The 17,572-nt window shown below is 45.4% G+C and overlaps 1 protein-coding gene across 2 annotated transcripts in view; it reads right to left on the bottom strand.

Moving 5' to 3' along the window:
• The window catches only part of adgrd2 (adhesion G protein-coupled receptor D2), a 28,719-nt gene extending 14,709 nt beyond the window's left edge, over positions 1–14,010 (bottom strand). For both annotated transcript variants that reach the window (XM_069701473.1, XM_069701474.1), the window contains exons 1-16: positions 13,551–14,010; positions 13,329–13,386; positions 12,956–13,195; positions 12,233–12,862; positions 10,892–11,014; positions 10,319–10,413; positions 9,509–9,787; positions 6,843–6,954; positions 5,833–5,967; positions 5,391–5,499; positions 4,563–4,668; positions 4,413–4,468; positions 4,172–4,298; positions 3,857–3,960; positions 3,481–3,583; positions 1,689–1,842 (exon numbers count right to left, since the gene is read on the bottom strand). In XM_069701473.1, the coding sequence (XP_069557574.1) occupies positions 1,689–1,842; positions 3,481–3,583; positions 3,857–3,960; positions 4,172–4,298; positions 4,413–4,468; positions 4,563–4,668; positions 5,391–5,499; positions 5,833–5,967; positions 6,843–6,954; positions 9,509–9,787; positions 10,319–10,413; positions 10,892–11,014; positions 12,233–12,862; positions 12,956–13,195; positions 13,329–13,386; positions 13,551–13,595 (2,476 nt within the window). In that variant the 5' untranslated portion in view covers positions 13,596–14,010. The remainder of the gene's footprint in view (positions 1–1,688; positions 1,843–3,480; positions 3,584–3,856; positions 3,961–4,171; positions 4,299–4,412; positions 4,469–4,562; positions 4,669–5,390; positions 5,500–5,832; positions 5,968–6,842; positions 6,955–9,508; positions 9,788–10,318; positions 10,414–10,891; positions 11,015–12,232; positions 12,863–12,955; positions 13,196–13,328; positions 13,387–13,550) is intronic.
• Between the last annotated feature and the right edge of the window lie 3,562 nt (positions 14,011–17,572).

The following is a 17,572-nucleotide window of genomic DNA, read 5'->3' as shown; positions in this document are numbered from 1 at the left end:
AAAAAAAGTGTTCATAGCTTTCTGCTCTGAAAAATTATGCACAAGTGTCTTAAGCTGCAATACGTAAACATTCACGAACCAACGAGTGATGTCACAGCTGGTTGCCGCTTTTTGGTTAAAACGTAGCCACAAGAGGAACATTGAACGAGGACAACTTTAATTAAAACAAATGTTTGTTTTTTTGTCGCTTCACATTTGGTAGAGTTGCAGTTGAGAATATCTAGAACAGGTGAAATAACATCCAAGATAAAGCTGTTATTTAAGCTCAAATTTACAGTTTTGATTCGTCTAGGGTTTGAGTAAATATAAAGTGTACTTCCTGTCCTTCGGTGTTAATTATTTATAAAATACATATCTGATAGATAGGTTCAGAACAATTAGGCAAAATAGTTCCCCCCCCCTCCCCATCAGATTTTTTTGTTTGGCAAAGCGTAGTAGAGCTAAGGTCGTGTGGAGATAATCTCCGTGTCTCAACATGAGCGCTATCATCAGTCCGAGACGTCAACACGTCTCGGCCCCTCCGGCAGCTTGAACCGGGTAAAATTAGCCCCCAATCTCAAAGTCCTCTTTCACAACGGAGGTCATCGAGGGAACGGTTGAACCGCAAATGAGAACGCTTAAGTGAGATTATTACGACGTCCTTCGAGCAAAACTGTGCATCAGTATTTCAGACAGAATCCTTTATCACTCTTTTACCAGATTTTTTTTACAACATTTTTCAAATAGCTTGCAAAAGATCATCACTTGTTTTTGTTTTTTTTACATTTCTGTCAAAATAATGTACAAACAAGTGAAGAAAGGCAAAACTCTTGATTTGAGAACAACCAAACAAACAGATGCGTTTTCTCAGATAAAAGTTTCAAACGTAATATTCTGCTTATGTTGCTTAAAGACAGTTTAGACAAATGATTAAAGCCAATTTACATTTTTATTGTTTTATGCAAAAGTGCATCTCGAGATATCAATTCTGCTTTTCTTTTCTGTGTCTCATTATGAAGAGTCTTTCTTGAAATTACAACTTTATTCACAACTTTATATATCTTTGCTAGTTTGTAGCAATGTGAAGCAGGAAGTGACCATATTTGGATGAACTGGGGGAGGAGCCAGCAGGTGGATCTGACCGATCTGATTGGAAATCTGACGATACTACGTCCCGCCCACCGATAGCTGTAACCTGACTGCACCGCAGGCCTGTCAATCAAACAGACACGCCCCCAAAAACAGGTCTTCTTGAATCTTCTTTTCTAATGAATGAGGGATTATTTTCAGATGGACCTCCAGAAAACTAAGAAGAAGGAGTGACTTTAGCTAACAACACCGAGATAACTGATGGACACATTTTATTCACTTTGGATTTGATGAGAGAAGTTGAATGGGAGTCTATGGAGCCGGAGGCTTTTTGGAGCCGACCTCTAGTGGCACTCACTGGTATTGCAGCAGGCGCTCCTGCATCGGGCCTCATTTTTCAGAGCCGGAAGCTATGAACACTTTTATAAACAGTTTTCAGTGAAAACACAAGTTCATTTTTTCATAGATTTTTGGTTATATAGGATATTATATTGATGATAATCATTTCTCCTGCTGTACAGGCTGTCACATACTTTGTTGAATTAATATGAATCAGTTTTTGGACAAGACTACAAAAACTTAATGTAGGCCATAAATGAAGCTGAAACTTTTGAGTTCACCCCAGCCGATGATGTAGTAGAGCTTCATCCTGCGGTCCTCGCTGATGTTCACCGACACCACTTTGCTCCAGAGCAGCAGACCTTCCACCAGCATCCAGGAGAAGGAGGCCATGAAGAAGAGGTGGAGGAGCGCCGTCACCAGGAAGCACGCGGCCTGCAGGGTTAAAGAGGACACAAAGACAACAAGTAGGTGCGTGTGTGGGCGGAGCTCCAGAGTTCACATCATCCCTCCATTATTAGTGGAGCTGAAATAAGTGAGTCTTTCCCCTCTGTGCCTTTGTATTTCGTTAATTAGCTTGCTAAGTTGTTAGCCTCTGTGGCTTCTAGACGCCCATCCAGGTCGTGTTTTTATGACCATTTGAAGACTTCCTGTGTCGTAAGCATGAGCTCACGAGCTCACGAGCTCACATTCGAATGCATCAAGACGATTACTCACTCGCGTGACTTAAATTCCCTCACAGCCGGCAGTCGATAAAACCGGATAAGGAGCAACTTCTTTAAGCTAAATGAAGACAAAACAGCAGAAAAATATTCCAGTTATCTGGATTAACTCAGAGAAATATTTCTGTTTTGTCTTATTCAGAAAGATGACGAAAAGGTAACTCGTGTCTTTATCTCTATTTATTTTCTACTGGCCTTCTCAAAAAAGTCCAGCGAGACTGCAACTCGCAAGAAAAACTAAATAGAAAAAGTCCTTTGAGTGTCTTTTAGGTCCTTTTATTAAGTCCAATATGAGTAAAAAAGGTTCTTAACAGTCCAGCTGACATTGTGCAGTTGTTTTTTTTCCGTCACACTTATTGAGATCCTGACAATAATGGTTTATTAGCTTTTTCTAAACAAAGTGAAAAGAAAATTCTGAGAGCATTCTTGGAGGTGTCAGAGAGACGAGCTGCATCGAGAACCAGTTAAAAGAAATGTTATCACGGTCACGGTCGTAAAAATGTTTAACCCCTAATACGTGCTGCATCGCATGCTTTGTGACGCTTCACAGAGCGACCTCGAACACAACGAACGGAGCCGTATTGTATACTTTACATTTTTAACATGTTTCTGTTGTTTTAAATAAAAAAGGTGTCTGTAAGATTTCTGTCGTTGTTGTTATTTGTTTGTTTTTTTAGATAAACGGGTAAAATGTCGGTCAAACTCTGAGGTTACATTTAAACTCCCAAATTCATTTTATTATTATTTTTTTTGTCATAAACAGATTAATTTTTGAGATCCAATCTTTACAATCCAGATCCCAAAAAAACACTTTTGGAGGTTTGGTTTGAAACGTGATTCCAGTCAGATTTCTTCCGATTTGTCTCAAGAAAGCTGAAATAAAGCCGCGTTACCAACGTAGCGGCGCGTGCGCCGTTACCACGGCAACCAACCGGACAGGTTGGTGATGTCAGTAAAACTTGCGGTTCATAAAACCAAAGCAATGAGCTGAAAGTGACTAAAACGCTCTTCGGAGGCGAGAGGATTTTTTTAACTGTTGTGAGCGACACATTTCACGTCATTTAATCCATCGTACGATGGATGCGATATCGATTCGAGCGGACTTTAAACGCGGTTGCGTGACATCCTTTATTTAAAACATCAGTTTTCATCACATCAAACGATGTCACAAGTATAAATTAACTGAGAATCTGTTGACTTAAATATACGGTAATTAGAATTCATGCATTGTCTAATAAAAACTCCATTCAAGTGTTGGTGGCCGTATTGTGCTGCCAGAGAAATGTTTTAAAATATCGATGTTAATGTTATCGTTTTATTATAATCTATTATAATCCACGTGGAGACTCACCTGGTTTCCAGAGGCCCAGTCGCTGCACATCAACAGCAGCTCAGCGATGCCCAGAGCCACGATGAGGTTCTTGTGGACAGTGGTGCGGTCAGATTTAGGGACTCTAATGAAACACACACACACACACACACACACACACACACACACACACACACACACACACACACACACACACACACACACACACACACACACACCATCTGAGTGAAGCTCTAACGGCAGTTAAAAAAAAAATGTTTCACTATGTTCTGTTTTTTAAATTTTTTTATTTATTGATGTGAATCCAGGCAGTTTTTTTTTGTGTGTTTTTTTTTCATGAAACGCTTTTTCAACCTCGACGCTTTACAGAGTGCACTCGGTGACGTTTGTGACTCACCCCACGGCGATGAAGAGGATGAAGGTGAAGAGGAGGCCACACAGAGACACTCCACAGCCGATGAACGTCAGCACCTGCAGAGCTTTTTCGTTCTCTGGGCTCCTCTGACAGACACACACAGAAACACACACACACACACACACACACACACACACACACACACACACACACACACACACACACACACACACACACACACACACACACACACACACACACACACACACACAGAGCATATTTGCTGTATAAATAGCGGCACATACCGGAGATGAAAGCCGACAGAATCCAGGAATTTCTGTATTATTATTTTTCTACCTGGACTTCGTAAACCTGCAGCAGCAAAGCGAAGTTGGTGGTGTGGTTGCAGTAGCAGACGGTGTGTCCGTGTTGTTTGGACACGACCTCGCAGCCCTTTGTGCTCCACCAGCCGCCGGCTTCGGGACTGGACACGCGTGATGATACATGACACATGCTTATTTCACGTCTACATAACACGCGAGGAATTGGAGGAATTAAGAGCATGTGTCACATTTTTCGGAAAAACATCGGTACTTACGCGAGATCAAAATCCCAGAAGGCGCAAACTGGATCGTACACGGCGCCGGTGGGGTTCTGTTGGAAATACAGAATATATATACATATAACGAAGAGTACATTTGACCGGTATGGATATTTTGATATTTTGTGAGAAGGTTTTTTCGTCTACCTGTACTCGGTGCCGGAGCTGGAAGCGGACCGCCATGCTGACCGGCTGGTCGTCTCCCAGCACCGTGGTGGAGATGACCGAAGAGCCCAGGACGGTGCCCAAATACCTGGTGGTGCACAACCAATGTGTAAATTATGACCAAAAAAAAACTAAACAAAAAAGGCAACACAAAGATGGAAAACGAAAGAATGCGTCGATTCTGTTTTCTGCTCACAGAAAGAAGCAAAGTAAGTTGGTAAGTATTCACTATTATCAGAGAGGATTAAAAATAAATGAGAAAATAATCACAATTACACGGATGGGAATCTTTTTGAAAACGGCGTTGCTTGGCAACAGCAACTCGGCGGGCGTCTAGAAGCCACAGAGGCTAAACGGAGACTATTATCTAAGTTACGAAGACAAAACAGAAATTACAACGTATCAGCGGAAAACATCCAACCAAACGTCAACTTCCGCGACCTCTGACCTTTCTGTTAAACGTCAGCAAACGACGTCACGAGCTCGTGAACTCGAGGTTTGTAGAAAATGTGAAGATGTTGTGAATACCACAAAAGGGCGCCGTTCGCACGGACTCTTCTTGCGTACATTGGAAACCAACTTTTTGAACGCAGCAACTTACGCAAGCCCATTAGCATCTAGCAGCTAATTTCATTTGTTACCGCCGGAGCTATTTCTGTAATGGAAATAAGTAAAGAGGTGAATTAAAGTCTCAGAAAGTCAACGGAACTAAAGTGCAGCAGCAAAATCTTTAGGTCACTTAAGCATTAAAATGCAGAATACTTCCTGCACAATATTTCCAGCTGTCACTCGCGCGTCATCGAGCTTTACCTCTGGCTGCCGTCGGTGACGGTGGGCACCATGGTGATGTTCTCCTCGGGGCCGAAGGGAGGCCGCAGGGAGCCGTACCACGTGTTGACCAACGTGAGCTTGTGGAAGCCTGCAACGGTCGACACAAAAGACGGTTCGTTTTTCTTCAGCTCGCCCCAGACAACCGAAGAAAAACAGCGCTTAGAGAAAATGTACTTCATTAAGGATCACTTATTGTTCACAATGAGGAGTTGTTGCAAAAAGCCAACAATGTGCCTCCGTCTGCACTTTACTGTACGACCTTGGGAGTGTAAGTAGGTGAATGCATGCTACACATTCACAAGTCTATCGCCATATTGCATTGTCCACCGCATTCACTCGGCGAGCCTCGGCTCTGAATAAGTGGTCGCTGTGAGAGCGAGAGCAGAGGGACGATGATTGGTTTTCGTAGTCGTCTCCGTACCGTCGTTATGGAGATCTTGTATCTTCTGGTGCGGCACCGAGATGCAGTCGAGGCCGGAGTGTTTCTCGGTCTCGGGCCCGCAGAAGCTCGATGCCCGGGACCCGTCCTGCAGCTTCTGCTGCTGGACCTCCAGCTCTGAGCGGGACGACAAACCAGCAGATTTAGAGTTCAAAGTTCAGCACAGAAGTTGTTGTATCTCACCGGGGCCTTTTTTCGTGACTGTCACAGATTTTTCTCAGAAATGTTGATTTGCAGAGTTTTATGTCAGTTTTTTTTTCTCCCCCCAAAAAGTCTGAACTGAGCGGTGATTCACTTCAGTCAAATAATGGTGCATCACGCTTGTTGGTGTGGATCGAGTCTAAAGGGGGGGTAGGGTGGGGACTCGTAAGGGGGCTCGACAGCCTCCCACCGACCCCTGAACACCTCACGAACATTATGCTTAAAAAGTCGAAAACAAACCTCGATATCGATCCCACCTCTAAACTTTGGGTAAACAGACGTGCCCGGGGTTCCCTGACATCACTGCTCCATTGATGTTTCCTCTGACCTGCTATAGAAGTAAAAAAAAAACGTTTTTTTTTGGATTAAACTGAACTTCCTGGGATACCAGTGGATTTTGTTGTTAAGTCGATGTTTGACTATTATTTATCAAACACAGTGTGTTTTAAAACTATGACTGAAAAGAAGCTGAAGCCCGGCAGGTATTTAGTCTTAAAACAAAAAAATCACAGCCGTGATGAAAAGTGCAGTCGTTTTGTAAAAAAAAAAATCATGTATTTGATTATCAGTGAGAAGCTCTTTTGGTGAATAGATCTTGCTTTTTGAAGGTCAGCTGTTACATAATTGGATTTTTTTTTTCTTCCTGTGGGTTTTCTGCAGCTCCTCAGTGATGGACCGATATCCCGCCTCAAACTGTGCCCCCCCCCCCCTCCTCTTTTTTGTATATCCAAATTCCTCCGCTGTGTTTTTTTTGGAATATATACTGCGTTGTGTTTTTTCCCCCGACTCACTGATGTTGGGGCTGTGAACGGTCAGGCGGTCCGTCTCCGCCATCAAGCGAGGGCTCAGGCTCGTCACCATCCGGTCGATGCTCTTGACCACATCCATGGGGCCGTTCACCACCTTTAAAAACCCAACAACAACAACAACACAGAGTGGCCCGGTGTGTCAGCAGCGGCGGTGGCGGCGTCGCTCGCCCGCTCTGCCCCCGCTGCTCAGGAGAAGCTTTAAAAGAGGGTACACTTCAAAAAAGACCATTCATTGGCGCACAAGAAATAAAATGCTTTTTAGCGCCGGTAACTGTTTGCCAGAGTGTACACGGGTTTAGCTGATGAGGGCACACGCAAGCTCAATGGATCGGCTTATAATGTGGGGCGGGAGAGGGAGGGAGGTGGGGGGGGATGGAGGGGTGAGGGGGGGGGGCATTTTCTTCTAATTGTCCATTTTTTTCTGATTCTGATTTCAATACGTCCGTCTGAGAGCTGAGCGTTGGAGACGGAGACCGGAGCGGAGGGTTTCGTGCACAAGTTGTTTCCAGAGTGCTTCTCATCCATTGAATCTGCGTCGAGGTGGCCTTGGAGCGGGGGCCGGGAGGAGGAGGGAGGAGGAGAGGAGGAGGAGGAGGAGGAGGAGGAAGAGGAGGAGGAAGAGGAGGGAGAGGCAAAGCGCCGAGAGAAACGCAGCACTTGTCATAAAAGGCAACTCTCCATACGGATCCATACGCTTCACACACACACACACACGCACACACACACACACACACACACACACACACACACACACACACACACACACACACACACACACACACACACACACACACACACACACACACACACACGTTTTAATGGTGCAGACGCAAGAAGAAGTGGAAAAAAATAATAAATAAAGTAACTTGTAATTGTAGACAGGTTTGGATGATGAAGCTACGTGGTGGATCTCTCCAGCTCGGCTCTTCATCCTTCCAACCCGGTGATGAGGAGCTCTTTTACAGCGCCGCATCTGCAGAAGCACACTGCCCTCTAGTGGCTTGGAAAGGAAACAGCAGCTGTCTGAATACCTCAACAGAGGTGCAAGGCCCACCACCACTACTGACTACTGACTTCCAGGATCCGTACTAACACACTAGTTAGTGGGCCAGAAAAAGATCTAGTACGTCCTAATAAGTAGTGTGTTAAATGATGGACGGCCAAAAGTACCAGGATGTCCGACTACATCCGGTCCTATTTTGCAGGCAAGCGTGATACTCAAGATGTTCTGACCCACAATCCTTTGCGCAGTGGAAGATACGCAACATTGACGAGACAGTTGGTGGCGCTGAAGCTCCGCCCACAAAAGGAAGAAGAAGGAGGAGAAGAAGAGGAATTAAAAGGAAGGAGGATATGTATTTGCCCATTGATACGGCAAATAGAGAGATATGAAAACCCACTATCCAGTATGTAGTAATAATATTAATAATAATAACAAGTTGTGAGTAGTAAAAAAAATAAATTAAAAAAAAGGGGCGGGGGGACCTGGTTGATAAATATCAGTTCGGTGCGTCCCCTTCAATATCCTCTGCTTTTGTGTTTTGGGCTGCAGCTCTGTTTAATTCATCGTGGAAACATTCAGCGACGCCGTCCAGCGAAGCGTCCGTATTCATTACAGTGAGACATGATCACCACAATACTTTCTACAACGACTTAAATAGGCACTCCACCGTTTTTTTCTGCATATCAAGGTCAGTTTACTCGCCGGAGAAAGTGCTATTCAACCCCATGAAAAAAACAGCAGCACTATTCTGTGGTTCTCAGGGTTTTGGACTCTACATATTATATATATATTTTTATTTTTCGCGGAAAGCTGCATTTACAAATAGGGCAAGGAAGTCTGAAGGACATTTACCAGGCAAAGAGGAGTCTGACAAAAAACAAAACAGCAACATGCACGTTGAGCTGCTTTATGGATGCAGGAGACTGCGGAATAAATGTCGGGACCTCTCGGCCTCTTCTTATTACTTATTTTTTATGTGTGGCTTGAAAAACCTCAAAATGTATGCAGGGTCAAAACCTAAACTGCTGAAAAGTATTATTTGTGGAATATACACTCGCCTGAGAGTTATTTAAGTACGTAGACGTAAACCCAATAAAGACTAATTCAACTATAAGTTCTCCGAATTAAAGGTTGTAACGATCTGTTTTTGTCCCAAACATTGATAGAAATGAGACGGACAAAATAACAGAGTACAATGTGGGACAGTTCACAGGACTGTTGGATTGGACCGCATCAGTTTTCCCTCGGTCTTTCTAATAAACTCCCAACTTTGTGAAACACGCAGGAAAAAAATGATATTTTCACATTATGACTATGAACCATGAACTGAAACAGCCTTTTCAGCGGAAGACTTTGGGGTTTGCAGGATGTTCTCGGTCTAAAGGAGAAGCATGTCACTCATTCATTGTTTTCAGTTGGCACATGCCGTGTTAACTTGATTTAAAATATAAAAATAAAATACCCCGGCCTTCCCTGAGTCCTTGTTCAGTATCCAGCGGGTGTAGATAACAGATGGATGGATCACTACGTTATTTAATGGCTTCAACGGGCCTCTTTAAACTAAACTTGAGCTGGAGACCTTGAGCTTTTGTATAGTCTGCACTGAGGAGAGGGACCACCCCACAGCGAGGACACGGTGCTGTACCTCTTTGACGGCCCGCCACTTGAGGGCGTCGCCCTCGCTGATGAGGCCGTCGGCCACGGCGATGAAGCTGCGGCTGAGCTCCCGGACGTCGTCCCGGCTGCGGTTGGCGGCGCCGTCGGGCGGCTCCGAGGGCACGTCGGCGGCCAGGGACAGCAGCCGGACGAGGGACACCATGTCCGCCGGCTGCAGGCCGCCGTCCTGCCGGCTGTCCTCCAGGGCCCGGGCGGAGACGTCCAGCAGGGCCGAGGCCTGGGACACGCTGCTCAGCTCCACAACCGGCTGGGAGAGCGGAGACAAGGAGACGTCGGGTTGAACTGGAGCTGCAGGACGTTTTATCATCGAACATCAATTTCAAATCCTGTTTTAGTTTTGAGAGTCAAACCAACATTTCTTAAGGAGTTATTTGGTTTATTTAATGACGTTTCTCTGGACTCGAATTAAAAGCTAAATAAAGTCACATAGAATAAGATTAAAACATTAATGGGGGGAGGTGAGATTGTAACTGAGCATTTAGATTTCCAGTTAAATTGCTTCTTTCTACTCACGACTTGTTTTGCTGACAAAGAAAAAGTGGAACAATCAACATCATAAAAAAACAAAAACCAGACATCTCCGTTCACTCGATGAAGTTTTTTCTTCTGCGTGATTCACTATATTCTGTTTATACTCTTGCTGGAAGCTTCTCCGAGAGTAAAACTTTTTGAGTTATTTGGAAATGAAAACAGCCGATTAATCATCAGCACAAAACATTTAACCTTTTACTGAATTATGGGTTATATACACGTTAGGTTGATGGCAGGTTCGGTCTACCTGGCTGCTGTTGGAGAGCTTCATCAGCTGGTTCATGAAGGCGGTCGGCCGGGAGCTCTGAGATTCACTCATCCGCTTCATCTTCAGGTAACGATCTGCCAGAAACAACACCACGTCAGGCTCCGCCCCTCGGCAGGCTCCGCCCCTCAGAGGACTGAGCGCAAAACACCGAGTGGATTTTGAACTCATTTAAATAGGGAGTGTAATTTATTTCCAAATGAGGAAAATAACGTCACGTGTTCGTGTCAGTCCAGTAAAACTGAACAGTTCTCATCAAGTAACACTATAAAACAGTGATCCTCGCTTCCTACGGACGAAATGGACGAAAGGGCGATTCAAATCGAACAAAAACGGAGGGAAGACCAGACAGGTTGAAATCTAAAATGAACAACGATACAACACGTATAAAAAAATATATACAAAAGATTTTTGACGCCCAGACATCATTCGCAGACTTCCGTCTTTATAGTGATTGTTTTGAGATCCTCCCAAGTTTTTGTCCCCCTCCCTTTATGGACGCTACAGCCATCATGCATCACACCCTACCCGACCCCCTGACCTCTGACCTCTCACCTTTGCTGCTCCTGCAGATGAACGGCAGCAGGTCGGAGCAGTCCGTCAGGCCTGACGGGGGCAGTCGATCCGACCAGACCTGCAGCGTCCCGCAGCCCTGCAGCTCCATCTGCTGGTGCACTGCTGCTCACACACACACACACACACACACACACACACACACACACACACACACACACACACACACACACACACACACACACACACACACACACACACACAGGATTTAATTTTTTTTTTTTTTTTTTTTAAAGAACAACAGTAAAACATGAATTAAACATAAAAACCAAACTGACAACGTTTTCATTGCTAATGTGAGAAAAAGCTGCTGCACAGATCTGTGAAGAGGAAGTGAACTGGACTGGAGGGGGAGTGACCGCTCAGCGCTGTAATTCCCCCCGAGCTGCCCCCGCACTGCCGGAGCTGTGGGAATCCCCTCCACCCCTCCACCCGTCCCTCCACCCTTCCCTCCCTCCCTCCCATCTCACTTCCACAGTCCTACATTCTTCCCAGCTGTTTTTAGAAGCATCTCCATTTCAAGTACTGGACTTCTTACAGAATTTTTGGGGCTTTTTCTGTGTGCAAGACAACAACAGAAACATTTGTGTCGGTAGAAGCCCACCGATGACTTTACCTTCAAGATCCCACATTTACGAACATTTTGCACTTTTTGTTCTTTTCTTTAGATTATGGGGTGCCAACATGTAGTTCTACCACATAATAACTCCACTCCACTCTAATTTATAGAAAACAGAACATAATGTGTTTTTACATCAGCTGTGTCTATGAATTGAACTCTTTGGACGTCGTGATGTCATCGTCGGTTCATGAACGTTATGAATCCTCCAGTTCAGATTCTGTCCGTCACCATCTTTGCTAGTTCGGAGCGGTTTGGAGCAGGAAGTGACCATATTTGGACGAGCTGGAGGAGGAGCCAGTGGTGGAGCTGATTGATTGGAAACCTGACGATACTACGTCCCGCCCACCGATAACTGTAACCTGACTGCACCACAGACCTGTCAATCAAACAGACACGCCCCCAAAAACAGGTCTTCTTGAATCTTCTTTTCTAATGAATGAGGGATTATTTTCAGATGGACCTCCAGAAAACTAAGAAGAAGGAGTGACTTTAGCTAACAACACCGAGATAACTGATGGACACATTTTATTCACTTTGGATTTGATGAGAGAAGTTGAATGGGAGTCTATGGAGCCGGAGGCTGTTTGGAGCCGACCTCTAGTGGCACTCGCTGGTATTGCAGCTGAAGACACTTCTGGACCGGAACCATTTTTCAGACCCGGAAGTTACGAACACTTTTACACCCAGTCTGTGAGTCTTACCTGGGCAAAACAGAAGAGCAGGCACTTCACTGACCACCGGGTGGCGACGTAGGAGCTCGACGTCCCAACTGAAAAGCCTCTCCTGTGTCGCGGGTGAACACGCGTTCAGGGCGCGAACGTGTCTCGTTTCCAAAGACGCGTTCCACATGTTCAGGTCAGTGATATTTCCAAAAAAGGGCTCTGTGAAATTCCCACCGAAGGAGTCTTGGTCCTGACCCAGGATGAGGATCCCGTCCCCGTAGATATCCCTAGAGGTGTCCGAGCCCGAGCCGGCGTCCTTCCTGTCCCCGTCCACGTAGATGGCCCAGCGGCTGCCGCTCCGGCGCCACGTCACGCAGACGTGATGCCACTCGCCGTCGTTGGGGAAGGACGCCTTGTACGGCAGGTGCTTCCCGTGGATGATGAGCGCCAGCAGGATGCGGCCCTGCAGGTCCACTTGGCCCCGCAGCTGGAACTCGTTGGTGAAGACGGGCGCGGCGTAGGAAAAGATGGTGGACACCTCGTTCCACTCGGGGCTCCACTGAACCCGAACGCACACGCTGACGGAGGCCAGGGCCGGGAAGGAGATGTTGACGTGGGCGAAGCCCTCGTGGGACTCCGTCGGGAAGTTCAGAGCCGTGAACTTCAAATCTAAAGAAGAAGAAAAGAGGAAGTTGCTTTTTAGTTTTTGTAAAAAAAAATTTAAAAAACAGGCAGATTTTGAATTCGTCTGATTCCACTCACACTGCTTGGAGAGGGCGACGGGTTTCGAGGCCTCCCTGCTGGGATCCCCGATCCAGACCGGGGAGCGGAGTCCGGTCTGTCGGAGCAGCTCCGCGGCTCCCTCCCGGTCCTCCGAGCGGTCCGGGGCGACGAGGGAGCCGAGCCGGCCTCTGCAGAAGCTGTCGGCCCGGGAGAAGGACAGCGAGTCGTTGACCAGCTGGAAGGCCCAGCGTGACGTGAGGTGGACCGGTCCCTGTTGTCCTGGGAAGGGAAGAAGACGCATGAATTCAGGATATTAGAGAAATAAATGTCAATCAAAGATCAATTATATCATGATCTTTTTATTTCTTTTGAAGGCTAGAACTAATGAATTGAATCTACTTAACGGTCTCACCATGCGAGTCCTCCACTCCGTCCAGCCCGGCATGCGTCGGCTCACTTTCACAAACCACCTGCAGGAGGGAAAAAAAAAAGTCCAATTTACTTCATCTGCCTCGTAAAAAACCATCAATAATATGAGTTGCTGCATTGAGTTGCATTTAAAACAAGTAAAAAACAAACAAACAAGTGTTTGCCTTGTGTTATATATTAGCATGAATCTGAGAAGGTTTCTTACCTCCAACAGTAAGAGTATGAGTCCAGTTAGAAAGGCTCCGGTCATCTCTGAGCCAGTTGTAGTCTCCAGTGGGAAATAAAGCACTTCGTCCACAGTGAAAATAATATGATCTGAATGCTGGATCCAGGTGTATTATGGGTATTTGAGCCGGTGATATCTCAGCTACAGCTTTGAGTGTTGCATGGCATGGCGCTTTCTTCCGGTGAGTGTTTTTTGGTCATTGCTGCTCTCTAGTCATCAGTAGATTCCCCCCATTTTTCCTTTTTTCCCTCCACAACAGCACAAAGTCCCCGGTTGAGTGGTCTGGGACGCCACGTACGACGGGACAAATCCAACCCCCCCAAAAAATCCAGCCCCCGACTCCTCATCCTAGAAGCTCGGCGTGTCGACGTCTGACCGTATCCAGCTCAGCGTCTCTGATTCTCCTGACCGGCCCAGCGATCCCCCAGTGCATCTGTCCCAAGAGTCTCCTGCCTTCCTTCTCCCTACCAGACCCCCACAACCCCCCACCCCCCTCCCTCCCTCCCTACCACCCTGAAGCCTTTGTCATGCAAATGCAGTCATTTATTCTTTTTTTTTAAAAGAACCCTTCTTACGCAAGCAGTGTCAAGCGTTTGGCAGCGAGAGTTCATCAACAGCAGCAGCGGGGCGGCGGACATTTTTACCACACAGCCTTTATTTATGCCTTCTTATAGGACTCCCCAAAGTTAATTGGCAGCGTCTGTTTTCGCTGCTTTACTTCGTAGTTAATAAAAGATCAGTGCTAAACCATAACGTCTTCACATGACTCCTTGACATCGAATGCACCTCCTGCATTCACCATAAACGTTTCCGCATCGGGCGGCGCTTCTTTGTCACCGGCTCATTAGAGTCCGTCAATCAGGAATACTGTCGCTCTGACTTTGTTGGGTTGGACTTGTTCTGATGAGGCCTTTGTTAAAAGATGAAGTTTGTTTCAACACAGTTTTTGTCTGATAGGATCGGACTCACTAAAATAACGTCTGCCGCGTTGGGAACACGACAACACTGTTTAAAAAGAGGAAAGAATCACAAGCAGGAATGTAAGAAAACGAAGAGTTAGGCGGAACAATCTTCACCATTTTTTTTTATTATTTTAAATTGAATTGAATATTCCTAATTGAAGACTGGTTTAAAACCTGTCTCACTGATTGCTTTCTAACCAAGCAGCGACCATCAGTGATGTCATCAACCATCAGTGATGTCATCGTCGGTTCGTGAACGTTATGAAGCCTCCAGTTCAGATTCTGTCCGTCACCATCTTTGCTAGTTCGGAGCAGGAAGTGTCCATATTTGGACGAGGTGGGGGAGGAGCCAGCAGGTGGATCTGACCGATCTGATTGGAAATCTGACGATACTACGTCCCGCCCACCGATAACTGTAACCTGACTGCACCACAGGCCTGTCAATCAAACAGACACGCCCCCAAAAACAGGTCTTCTTGAATCTTCTTTTCTAATGAATGAGGGATTATTTTCAGATGGACCTCCAGAAAACTAAGAAGAAGGAGTGACTTTAGCTAACAACACCGAGATAACTGATGGACACATTTTATTCACTTTGGATTTGATGAGAGAAGTTGAATGGGAGTCTATGGAGCCGGAGGCTTTTTGGAGCCGACCTCTAGTGGCACTCGCTGGTATTGCAGCTGAAGACACTTCTGCATTTCTTACCCCTTCTGACTTATTTGTAGACGTGTTGCCACGTTGGACTCCATTCACCATTAATGAGGACGAAAGACACAGTTTCTAATCCTTTGACGTGATCATCGGGCCTAATGTGGTTTTACACACACACACACACACACACACACACACACACACACACACACACACACACACACACACACACACACACACACACACACACACACACACACACACACACACACACACACACACACACACACTTGTCTAGACGAACCGTCACACAGCGACACTGTTAAAGAGTAAATCCTTTCCTTCCCCAACACCCAGCATCCACTGGTCCACGAACAGACCGGTGGAGACAAAAGCCGACCATTAGTATTCCAGCTCGGTAGCCGCTCACAGTGTGAAGAGCTGGACGAGAGCCCGGCGGGGAACAAAGCCTCCTCGAGGCTCGAGACTCCCGGCCATCGCTCTCCCTCGTGCCCTCCTCTCCCGGCGGCCATTCATCTCGCCGAACAACAAACTTTCTCCTTCGATCGCGCCGGCGCTCGAGACTGTTGCTGTGGAAAAAAAAAAAAAATGAGCATTCGCTTGACAGTGTTTGCGCTGAAGAAAAATGGGGCGAAGGGACAACAGGTCTAAGGAGGTTTCTGCAAAGTACAATCGGGGGATTCATCGTCTCAAAGAGTGTCAGATATGGATGGAAGTTTAATGGTTTCTCACTTTAGTTTAACTCAATAACTTCTCTGAACACAATTAGGCAAACTATTTTTCTTTATTTTGTAAAGATGACGTTTTGACATCGTGCCTCAAGAAAAAGACTTGAATACCAAAAATGTCCCCAAAAAATGCCTTTAAATTATGCTTGAACCCATATATGGATTCTAGCAGGTTATTTCTGCTCCGACACTTCTGCGGTTAAAGTTTAAACTTCTTGGTGAAGTTTAGGAAAGTTTATCAATCAACAATCCTTCACTGTTGCCTTCCTACATGACTTTTTAAAATTTTTTTTGGTCTGATAAGATGTCAGATTAGTCGAGTCACATGACAGACTTCACATTAGTCTCCATAATAAAAAATAAACCAACGTCCAACACACGTGTCTCTTTGATTTGCGGTGACCCGTTTATTATTATTATTCACAGTTGATGCGTTTGGTCACCGCGGCACAGGTCGAAAAAAAACAAAAAAAACTCTTCACAGTTCATTTCCATTCAGTAATTTCAGTACGTTCAAAGAAAAAAAAACTTCACCCGGTGTCAGAAAAAACCACATTACGGCCGCGGCAGCAGGTTTCTGTCTTTCATGACGCGCGCAACGTCAACAGGAAGAAGGACGCCTGGGACCAACTAACGGACATAACAGGAGACATTTACAGAAACAGATGGTGATCAAGTCTGATACAACAAAACCACACACACACACACACACACACACACACACACACACACACACACACACACACACACACACACACACACACACACACACACACACACACAGACTTTCCTCCAGAACATAAACGTTTCCAATCGCTCCCGGTGGCCGAGAGGGCTTCAGGTCTGTTTTGACTAAAACATCACACCACAAGAACATTTTCTTCTCGGCTGCAGCTGCTCTCGTCGACGAGGAGACCGAAGACCTCCACGACTCGACAACACGCGTTCATGTGAGAGCTATAATCTTATACTGCACGTCTGAACTCATCCTCATCTAACACGCCGCTTTACATGGATGCAATTATTAGTAGTCTTTGTATTTTTTTACACTTGCAGATTGCACGTAAAGTACCGTTTATTGTTTACACAAACCAGTTTTTTATTTTATTTTACTTCTCGCATAATTAAGTATTTTGCATTTTATGGTTATGCACCACTTCAAAATCCTTCCACGTAAAAACTTACGCGGCAAATTAAAAATGCAATCCTGAGGTCGCTTGTAAGAACGATTTGCACGTTTACGGTTATTTTCTTCTTCAAACTGAGCTCGACTGCAAACAAAGGAAAAACCAGTAAAACCAGACGCCAACACTGCTGTGTCAGCGCAGTTAAACCCATCACAGGTTCATGTATAAAAACTTAACCACCAAATAAATAAAAAATAAAAAAAACTGTCACCTGGTCAAAGGCCACAAAAATAAAATAAAATAAAATAAATCGAGTCGTAAAACGGAGACCGAAAATATTCAGAAACAATCCGTGACGAGACGAATTTCAGCTCCTACGACTAAAAGTAAAGTAAAAAGTTTAGTTTACGTTGGAAAAGTTTAACTGGACACGTGGACGGGGGAGGGGGGGGGGGTCACACGAGAATCATCTGAAGGCTCTCTGAAGAAAAGGCAGCAATGTCAAACAG

This window comes from Brachyistius frenatus, unplaced genomic scaffold (assembly GCF_029030835.1).
Source record: "Brachyistius frenatus isolate BFR_SWC_R1_liver_20210118 unplaced genomic scaffold, ASM2903083v1 Contig_37, whole genome shotgun sequence".
Classification (NCBI taxonomy): Eukaryota; Metazoa; Chordata; class Actinopteri; family Embiotocidae; genus Brachyistius; species Brachyistius frenatus.
Note: the sequence above shows the minus strand (reverse complement) of the source record. Positions and strands in the feature narration are given on the sequence as shown.